This window comes from Miniopterus natalensis, chromosome 19, assembly GCF_054644295.1.
Source record: "Miniopterus natalensis isolate mMinNat1 chromosome 19, mMinNat1.hap1, whole genome shotgun sequence".
Classification (NCBI taxonomy): Eukaryota; Metazoa; Chordata; class Mammalia; order Chiroptera; family Miniopteridae; genus Miniopterus; species Miniopterus natalensis.
Genome location: NC_142099.1, coordinates 13,121,993 through 13,132,318, shown reverse-complemented (window position 1 = coordinate 13,132,318; position 10,326 = coordinate 13,121,993). Strand labels below are relative to the sequence as shown.

The window sequence follows — 10,326 nt, the reverse complement described above, 5'->3', positions numbered from 1 at the left end:
CAGGAGTCCGACCAGAGCACCAGACTAACCCTCTGGGCAGGAACCTGTGCCCATTGTGAGGCCACCCAGCCAGGCTGCCATTCACTGGGGCAGCGGTAAATGTCAGGTCACACCCAGGCCTCTCCCCTTGCTCCTGCCTTCGGAGCTGCCATTGTGTCTGGCCAGCCCAGCAGAGTTGAGCCCCTGTCCCTCCCCCCTCCTCCTCCATGCCCCTTCCCGTGACTTGAAGGCAGTGGGAGATCCTGTCCTCCTCAGGCTGGTCTCTGACCTCTCTGTCCTCTGTTTCTCGGCCTTCATCCTGGGCAGCAACACTATTGCCTGCGTTGGAGCAAGAGAAGGAGAGTGGCTGGTGGAGCCGGCTGGGCGTGGGCCGAGACATGGGGGGAGGGGCCCAGGTGATGGCAAAGGATGGGTCTCTGTGGGCAGCGCCCCTCCTCCTGGTAGCTCACCCTCCTCCACCCAAAACGATTGTACAGCAGAGGGCAAAGGGGTGAAGGAGCATGGAGCTGCGGGGGGGCCTCACTTGGAGCTGGGAGCCGGGTGGTCTGCGTGGAGGAAGGTGGCGGTGGTGTAGTTCTGGAAGAGAGGCTGTAGGAACATCCCGATGGTGCCAAAGACACAGACAAAGACAAAGATCCAAAGGAACAGGCGGTCGATCACCATGGCGACATACTTCCAGTCTTCACTCACCTGGACAGAGACAAACGGTGCCCAAGTATATTAGTCACATGATGCAGGATAGGAGTGGAATGGGTATAAGCAGATCTCACCTTACACTTACACACACACACACACACACACATCACTACTCTCCCTCCATGATCCTAGAGTGACCTTTCCAAGTGACCTTTCCCCAGCCAGGGCGTTAGAGAGGCAACCTATCCATGTTTCTCTTTCAGGTTGATGTTTCTCTCCCTCTTTCCCTTCCTCTCAGCTGAGGATTTAAAAAAAAAAAAAAACCACCACGAAAAACGGTGTGGCTCAGTTGGTCAGGCATCATCCCATGCGCGGCAAGGTTGCTGGTTCGATTACAGTCAGGGCACACACCGGGGTTACGGGCTCGACCCCTGGTAGGGGGTGTGCAGGAGGCGGTCGGCCCACACTCTCACACGGATGTTTCTCTCTCTCTCTAAAAAATCAATAAAAAATCTTTTAAAAAAAATAATTAGACACTGGTGGGTGCTTACAAGGAAACAAAGGACTGACAAAGAAATGGAGGGGATGATGTAATTTAGGATGTGGTCTGGGAAAGCCTCTTTCAGGAGGTGACATTTACGGTAAGAGCTGATAAATGAGAAGGAGCCAGCCGTGGCAGGAATAAACTGAAGAAACAATCAGGCAGAGCCACACTGAGGGACCTTCAACCAGCCTGCACCCTTCAAAAATGTTTATACCATGAAAGACAAAGCTGAGGAACTGGTCCAGATTGCAAACAACTAAAGAGGCAGGAAGATAAAATGCAATTCAAGATCAGGGATTGCGGTGGGAATGATGCTACACAGAACATCGCTGAGAAAATTAAAAAATTTTTAATATGAACTTTAGATATTGTACTGATGCTAAAATTTCCTGAATTTGATCACTGAACCTGGGTCATGCACGGCAATGTCCCTGTTCTTAGGAGAGGGACACTGAAGCATTTGAGATAAAGAGTCACAATGTCTACAACTTACTCTCAAACAGCATATCAAAAATTAATAATAATAATAATTTCTAAAAGGAAAAAAGGACATTCCAGGCAGAGAGATCAATATGTGCAAAAGTCCTGAGGCAGGAAAGAGCTTAGCTTGCTTAAAACAGTCAAGCAGATAAGCCAGTGAGCTGAGTGAGGGGGAGAAGGCACAAGGTGAGGGGGAGACACTGTCTGTTTGGATGGAGGAGCACAGGAGCTGACTCAGGGAGACCATTAGGAGTCTCTGCCCTGATTCAGGCAAGAGCTGACAGAGGCCCGCAGCCTGGGGGGGTAGCATGCAGATGGTGCAGAAAGGGTGAAGCCAAGGATTAGGTTGCAGATTGTGCTCATAGGTCAGGACTTCTGATGCTTTGGATGGTGGGGGAGGTAAGAGAGTGAGATGTCGAGAATCACTCCAGGTTTTTAGTCTGAACCATCAGGTGGAAGGTGATGCCATTTACTAAAAGATCAGAAGAGGAGTGGGTGGGAATGTAGATCAAGCACTCCATTTAGGACATGGTAAGTTTGAGATGCCTGTGAAGCATCCAAGTAGGTCACTGCATCCTCAGCACCCAGCTCAGTAACTGCACATGACATGAGTAGACTGCAGCAGGGGGGCAGCTGGCCCAGTCCCTGCGCCTGGCTGTTACCCATGCATCCCCCACTTGGCCTCTGCTGGCTCTGGGGCTTCCACCCCATCGCCTCCAGCCTGGGCAACACCTCTTCCTCCACCAAGACCTGCTCAAACGCCAGGCTCTGATGCCCCCCTTTTCCTCCCCCCAAACAGCAGTGCAGGAGCTGGTGCTTCTTCACCCTCAAACTGGAATGGCAGCGACCCAGTAGAAACCTCGCTAGTCACCATGGCAACAGCTGAGCAGCTGCCTGGAACTAGCCAGGTACCCAAAGACTGAGCCCCGGGCAGGGCCAGCCACAACCCAAAGGGGGGCATGTCAACTCTTCATACTTGGGTCTCAGATTCAGAAACCATGGGAGTCCCCTTTCTGGGGAGCTGCCCTAGAAAAAGCCAGCTGTGCTGAAAGCTGGGGGCGGGTCTGGGAAGCCCTAGCCTCCACTTGCCCCCACCTCCATAAATATTTCACGAGGCCATTCCCCTGGACCCAGAAGAGCAGAAACGGTATATTGATTTGGGACTGTCCTCTTCTCCACCAGCAGGCTCTTGGAACCTCTTAACACCCCCCCACACCCCACCCCACTCCTCCTACGGCCTTCAATTTTACCCACCCCACCCCCCACCCCGTGGGGCACACAAAGGACTCAGTCTCCGTTTGTGCTAAGAGCTGAATATTAACAACTTGGACTTGGGAATGCAAGCGGTGGGCAGGAACTCGGGGACACGGCCACAGGCCAAATGCAAACCCAGAAGGGCCACCTCCCCTTCCTGGCCGCCCTCCTGACACTAATGATGCCCCAGATGGGGCATTTTGGCCCTGGACGCTAGCCCTCAGGGAGCCACAGGGTCACCCTGTAGGGCTCCAGCTTAGGCGCCTCCTCCCTGAAGCCAACCGCGCAGGCCCGCAGCCGCCAGCGGACACATTTCCCGCATCCGGCCAGTCAGATTTGCGCGTCTCTACCCTGCGGCTGCCTTGCGGGTGCCGCAGCCCCGCGCCCCAGGCCCCGCGCGCACTCACGCTCTGGTCGTCGTCCTCGCTGCGCATGCGGTCCGCGATGAAGCGCACGCCGTCCACCGCCTCCCGGAGGCCGCAGCCGCACGGCCCCCGCAAGCGCCGCGGGCCGGCTGCGGGCGCGCGCTCCTCCGCGAAGGGCCCCGCCGAGCCCCGGACGGACGCGCGGTTGACGAAGCAGGTGCAGGAGTCGGCGCCCCGGGCCTCCGGGAAGAAGGGGGCGCCCGCGGCCTCGCGCTCGCGCTGGCGCCGCCTCTGGCGCAGGCGCTGGCGGGCGCAGCGGTGGCGCGGCGGCTGCATGAAGAGCAGCGCGGGCAGCTTCTCCAGGAACACGGCCTTGACCCAGGGCGCCATGGTGTGCGTGGTGGGCGAGCGGTGGTGCACGTTGAGCACGCACACGCTGGTGACGATGGAGAAGGTGACGAGCACCATGGTGAACATGAGGTACTTGCCCACCAGCGGCACGTCGAGGGACGTGGGCGGCACGATCTTGGAGATGAGCAGCAGGAAGACGGTGAGCGCCAGCAGCACGGAGATGCACAGCGTCATCTTCTCGCCGCAGTCGGACGGCAGGTAGAAGACCAGGATGGCCAGCGAGGTGATGAGCACGCAGGGAATGATGAGGTTGATGGTGTAGAAGAGCGGCTTGCGCTTGATGATGAAGTCGTAGGTGATGTCCACGTACGTGGAGTCGTCGGGGTTCTCGTTGCGCCGGCCCGGCAGCGCCACGATGTCCCACTCGCCGCTGGGCGTGAAGTCGTCCAGGCTGGCCACGTCGCTCTTCAGCACCAGGTCGATCTCGGTGCGGTCGTAGGTCCAGGAGCGGAACTTCATGGTACAGTTCTGCTGGTCAAAGGGGAAGTGCTTTACTTCGATCTTGCAGGCGCTCTTGTAGATGGCGGGGGGCAGCCAGAAGATGCTGCCGTCATAGGAGACCACGGCGTTGGAATAGAAGGACACCTCGTACATGCCATCAGCACTGCCAAGGGATGAGAGGAGTCGGCCCTGGCCTCAGGCGCCCCCACCCCACCCATCAACCCAGCCCTGCTCGCCAGGCAGGGGGAGCCAAAGGGAGATGTTGGAGGGGAAACCCAGGCCCGAGGGTACCCATCCAGAGAACAGGGCGGTGGAGCAGGAACTGAGCGAGACCGGTATCTGGGTGGTTTGTGGGGAGAAGAGGTGTTCCCTGGAGGCCCCTCAGAGATGAAGAACTGGATGAAGAGGGACAGGGACACGTCTGCTACTTGTTACGTATTGTGTAAGTTGTTTGTTTCACGTGAGGGTGGAGAAACTGGGGGAGCCAGGGAGGCCAGAGTGAGGCACCACAAGTAATGGAGGGGGACAGAGGCAGGTGGGAGCAGGAGATGGTCCCACTAGTGGTTTTGGATCTTGGAGGTAAGAGGGGTTATTTCAGGAGAGGGGATGGAACCTGGAGGAGAAACTGAGACCTCCAAGTTCTCTAATCCTGTCCAAGCCTCCAGGAAAGCCTATTCTTGAATCAGTTTAGGCCCTGGGGGCTGGCAATCCTTGTTTGCATCCCACTGCAGCTCCAAACACTGGGACTCCTCATTGGCTGAGAGGGGCCTGACCATGGGCCAAGTCACCTTGGCTGTCCATATTATACCTCACTGGTCTGGGTCTGTCTATCTGGGTAATAAATGCATCTATGCCAAAGAAAAATCTCTTCTCTACACCCAGCATGAGCTGATTTACTTTCCCCAAGACCCCTTCCTTCTCTAAGCACTCCCATGGTCTCCCCCAGCCTTACCATTGCTCCCAAGTCACCTACTTGTTGTATAGGACCACATCTGGGAGCCAGATGTGTTTGGAAGGGAGTCGAACTTTCTTCATGTTGTCGAACTCCTCAGGCTTCCAACTGAGGCGATAATCTTCCCATTCCTGGGAAAGGGAGAGAGGGAAGCAGCACCAACCTCTGCCCTGAGAGGGGCTCAAGGTCAAAGACAGGGACAGGAGGGGGCCCATCTGGCTTGAGGAAGGTTTTCAAGCCATCACCTTCCCACAGTGACTTCTCTGCCCAGCAAATGTGACTCATAAAATGCTTTCTCATTTAATTTTCACAGCTAAGCCAAGATATAAGAATCTACATTTTACAAATGAGAAAATAAATCTTGCAGAGTTTAACATGTTCAAATCACAGAGCTGGTGCATGGAAGAACCAAGATTCAAATCCAGTTATTTAGGACTCCAAAGTCTATACCTTTCTGCCTCTCTTCAGGGGATTAAAAGAGGAGAAAGCACTCAGGGAAAAGACAAGAAAAGAGGAAAGGAGGAAAGAGAAGACCAGGGGTATGGGTGGGAAGACCACTAACCTGGGTCAGCCAGACATTAGTGGTCATGATCTGCTCCCGCTCATGCTGCAGGAAAGGAGAAGCTGCTGAGAAGACCCTCCATCTTGTGGGCCCACCACAACCACCCATGGTTCCTCCCACACCTCCTAAATCTTAGGAACTCCAGAGGAGTAAGCACAAACATGAACACATTCTGGCTGTGTTGACTTCAGCAGCTGGGCGGAGAGTTTGGGACCCCCACTCACCACACTGATGAGCTGGGCCAGTGATACCATGAGCTGTACCGTCACCAGCTCAGAGCCATTGGTGGCTGGGCGGATAAGCTTGTTGTAGCGGGAAGGATCCAGGAGATGCTCCACCAGCCGCTCCTCTGTGTCTGTGCCCCAGACTCCTGGGCAGGGGTTGAGGGGCAGGAGGTAAGTAAGTAGGCAAGAAAGGTCCACCCAGGATCCCACTCTCCCTAGGCAAATGGGGCAGCCCAGGCCCAAACAGGAGGCTGTAGCTTCCCAACGATCCATCCCTAAGGATAATCAGAATGCTTAGGTTACCCCATGAAGGCCCCTCATAGAGAAACTCCTCCCTGAGATCACTGACCAAGTGGCCCCAACAGCCCTACACAGATTCTTCCAGACTAAGAAGCCATTCTGCAAGGATTAGTGGAGACCTGCTCTTCCTGCAAGGTCTCAGAGGGTGGTTTCAAGAGAAATCCATGTTTCCATGGCTTCTCCTAGAAGATATCTACAATTCAGGGAAGGTTTTGGAGGGTGGTCAAAAGGGAACAGTTATTCATGTCCCACCACACACGCTTTCCCCTCGGTCAGTGCTCATCTGTGCATGCAAGTCCCATTACGTGCCTCCACATGTGGAAGTCTCATTAGGTTGTACATTCCCTTTGCTCCTGCCCTTCATACATTCTATCACCTTCCATAACTCTGCACAAACACACCCCACCCCCTCAGAGTGCTCCTCCCTGGCCCCCAGCACTCATTCCCTTTCAAGTCTTCTGTCGCACCTTATGAGACAGTTGAAAAGTCACCTCTTTCCCCCTCCTGCCTTGCCCCTGGGGAGTGACCAGAATCAGGAGCCCAATGTGGTGGACAGGAAATGATGGAGAGCCAAAGGAGGGTGCTGAACCAGGTACATTTCTTGATATAATGTTTCCCAAGAAGTCAAATGGCATCTCAGCTGCAGAGACTGCTCTCCTGCTGCCCTAAAAAGCCTGGGGAGATTGCCCTCCCTCCTTCCTCTGTGTGTCCGCACCCTCCCCACCACCACTGCCCAGGTTGCTATCTCTTCCGTGCATTGCTTACTCCTTAGGGTATGTCCTCCCAGTTCCGTCTCCCAGGGGCTCCCTGCAGGCCCCAAGGTCTCTCCCCTAACCCCCAGCAGACCCCCCACCTCTAGGAATCCCTTCCCTCCACCTTTGAGCCTCGCCGGGGTGAGACGGCACAGCGACCTGTGATTACCTGAGCACAGCCGGAGGAAGCCGAAGGCGAGGAGCAGCGCCGCGGGCCCCGAGCGCCAGGCCATGCTGCGGGCATAGCTCTGCGCCCGACCCGCACCCGCGGAGCGCGCCGCCGGCTGGAGGGCCGCGGGCGGAGCGCTGTCCGCGGTGCTGAAGCCGAGCCCGCGCTCGCGCCTCCCGCACCCGCTGGCAGCTGGGCCCCGGCGGTGCTCGTGGCCTTCGGCGGTCTGCCGCGGTGATTCTGGGGCGTGAGGAGCGGGCTGTGAGAAGCGCCGGCTTCTCTCCTACCCCGGTGTGAGCGGCGGAGGCTTCTCCCGCGTCTCTTCCCGGGAAGGCGAGCGGGACAGTGCGGGGGAGGAGTCTCCGCCCGGAGGCGGAAGCGCCGGGACCCAGAAAAAGGGGGTCTCCCGGAGGGGCTGTTCTTTCGCTGCTCCTGGTGAGTTAGCGCGTGTGTCCAGCGAAAGAAGGGCGGCTCACAGGACTGGGGGGGGGGGGGGGGCTGTGAAGCCCCGGAGCTGGGGCAGGACGTGGAGGTCGTTTGAGAAGGGCGGGGACAGCGCGAGTCGGCAAGTAGGTCGGGACCCGCTTAGTGCCCAGGGACCGCGCGCGGGGGTGCGGCGGCGGAGGCGGGAGGCGCCTCTGGAATCCCGCCTCCTTTCTCCCCCTCCCAACCCCCGATGGCCCTGCCTCCGGGGAAGGCTGAGGGTGCAGCGGGGAAAAGGCCCTAAGGGAAAGAGACGGGGCTGCAGGTTTGCTAATTTTAAGAAAACAAACAGCTTTGGAGTCTGGAAACAGGGTCCCTCGCCTGTCCCTTTCTCTACCTCCCGCCATAAAATCCCTAAAAGGCCGAGCTTTCTGTCCCCTCCCAAGAGGTCTACGGTGAGGACTTCTGGACATAGCCTGAAAGGAAGGTAACCTTGAAGGTCTTGAAGAGTGGAAGGAAGATAGTGGCTCTTGTCAATTAGCCTTTCTCACCCCCATTCCCCTCCACTCCGGTCTTTGGATTCTGTGTGACGAGGGGGATCAGAAGACCCTTTCACAGAGGCCAGCCCAAGAATGAGGCTGACACAAAGGAAAGCAAAGATGAGACAGAGAGGTGTCAAAATTCAATGACATCTTTGATCTTGAAAGCCCTGAACTTTTAGCTTCTGAGACAATAAAATCCTTTTTTTCTTAGGTGGATTTTTGTCACTTTCAACCAAAAGACTCCTGACTAAAGCAACCTTGTCATATATCAAGGCTCTGTCTTATTCCATCTCTGCCTACATCTTCAACCTCATCTGGACCCCTGCCCCCAGCTTCGTACTTCAAATATTGGCAATGTCTTTAAGACCCTTGAACATTCTGTCCCTTCCACCCTCCACACTTCAGGGCCCTTCAAGCATATAGTTTCCTTGGCTCTTGTTCCCTTTTCCCCTCAACCACCATCTACTTAACTTTGACCATCTGGCAGAAATGTCAGTTCCTCAAGGAAGCCATGCCTGACTAAGGACTAGATTGGGTGACTTGCTATATGTTTCCAGAGGATGTCCAATGAATAAATGAATCAGTCTAAGGCTGTGACTGCCTCTCCTGCTAGATCGTGAACCAGCACAGTGCCTGGCATATTGTGAGGGCTCAACAAATAAGAAATGGGCCAGTAGGGGACTGACACCTTTTCACCTGTGTAGCAACATTCCTCTCTAAAAGCTCAGTTGCTGGGCTCTGGCTCCACAGCGCAGCTGCTGTGCCAGCCGGCTTCTCGGACCATGGCCAACACGGAGCACGCCTTCATTACCATTAGGCCTGACAGCGTGTGGCGTGGTCTGGTGGGTGGCATCACCAAGCGCTTGGAGCAGATGGGGTTCTGACTCCTGGCCAGAAGTTCCTTCGGGCCTCTGAGGAGCTCCTGAAGCAGGGCTGGTAACGTACATGAACTCGGAGCCTGTGGCGATCATGGTCTAGGAGGCGCTGAATGTGGTGAAGACAGGGGGAACGATGCTTGGGGAGGCCAACCCAGCAGACTCTAAGCAGGCACATTCATGAAGACCTTTGCATTCAAGTTGGCAGGAGCATCATTCACAGCAATGACTCAGTAAAAAGCACTGAGAGAGAAATCAGCCTATGGTTTAAGCCCAAAGAATTGGTTGACTAAAGTCTTGTGCTTTTGACTGTGTCTATGGATAAGATCATCAGGCCCCTTTGGCTCTCCTGGGATGTGTCCCTGGACACAGCTCCCTTGACTTGGAAGCAATAGAATCAATCTTTCTTTTCTAAAGCATATTTACAAATAAAGCCTTTGGAAACTGAAAAGATAAATAAAAGCTCAGTTTCTGGACTTGTGAAGGAAGAGCAGGACAAGTGCCAGAAAAAGAAGCATTGGAGAGAAGTGAAATGGCTACAGGCCCTGCACTGCACATGGAAGGGGGCCGGAAATCTGCACCACAAGCTCCAAGGCAAATGTGTGCATAAACATGCAGTGACATCTGAAGAATGGGAGACATGTTGGAACCAAGGAAAGGACTGAAGAACAAAAACCTACAGAAAAGGAAAGGAATGTATGCAGTCGCACCACTTGGGAGAAAGGGTCAAAGGCCGGGAGAAAGCCCACCTTCAACAATCAGATCAACATTTGTTGGGTGTCTACTGCATAGGTGTTGAGGATGCAGTGATCAAAAATACCTAGTTCCAGCTATTAAGGAGATCACAGTTTGGCAGCAAAGACTTATTACACAATATGGTGGCCCCTTAGTAGAGATAGAGATGCTGGGAAAGCACAGAGAAGGGAGAGGTTAATAGTGCCTGCATGCCTGGAGGGGATGAAGATAAAAATTGAGATTTGAAAGGTGAGAAGGCCAGTAAGACAAGGGTGGCTTCAAGGCATTTCCAATTCCTGAGAGGGACGGGAGCTTTACACATAGATAGCACTTAGTACGTTCCTCTTGGTGGGTGCTGGGTGATTGAAGGCTTCCTTTATGAAAATCTCTTTCTGGAGTGCTTGCCTGTCTCTGGTTTGATAGACTAGAGGGTCATTTGCTTTCTTGAAGCCCTTGGTTGCTACCTGATGCTCCTTTAGGCCAGTCCAGGCAGTCTGCTCACCCTGGCCTCTGCCTTCTCTTCTCAGATTCCCCAGCTTTTATGTGGAGATTAATTCCAGCCTGGCAGGGAGTGAGTCCTCTCAGCACAACCACCTAGTGGCCAAGGAGAGCTGGAACATCCTCTCTCCCTCATGTCTCCCCCTCCCCACTCCTTCCACAT

General features: G+C 54.9%; 1 protein-coding gene and 1 pseudogene across 1 annotated transcript; one reads left to right on the top strand and one right to left on the bottom strand.

The window, feature by feature from the left end:
• Positions 1-519: 519 nt before the first annotated feature.
• CHRNB2 (cholinergic receptor nicotinic beta 2 subunit) lies at positions 520-7,154 on the bottom strand. The gene is made up of 6 exons (XM_087828096.1): positions 7,091-7,154; positions 5,870-6,015; positions 5,646-5,690; positions 5,105-5,214; positions 3,322-4,294; positions 520-690 (listed from the first exon to the last, which is right to left on the bottom strand). Exons 1-6 carry the CDS (start codon positions 7,152-7,154, stop codon positions 520-522), a joined length of 1,509 nt encoding a protein of 502 aa, XP_087684222.1.
• Positions 7,155-8,837: 1,683 nt separating this feature from the next.
• On the top strand, positions 8,838-9,223 carry LOC107543724 (nucleoside diphosphate kinase B pseudogene; annotated as a pseudogene).
• Positions 9,224-10,326: the final 1,103 nt, after the last annotated feature.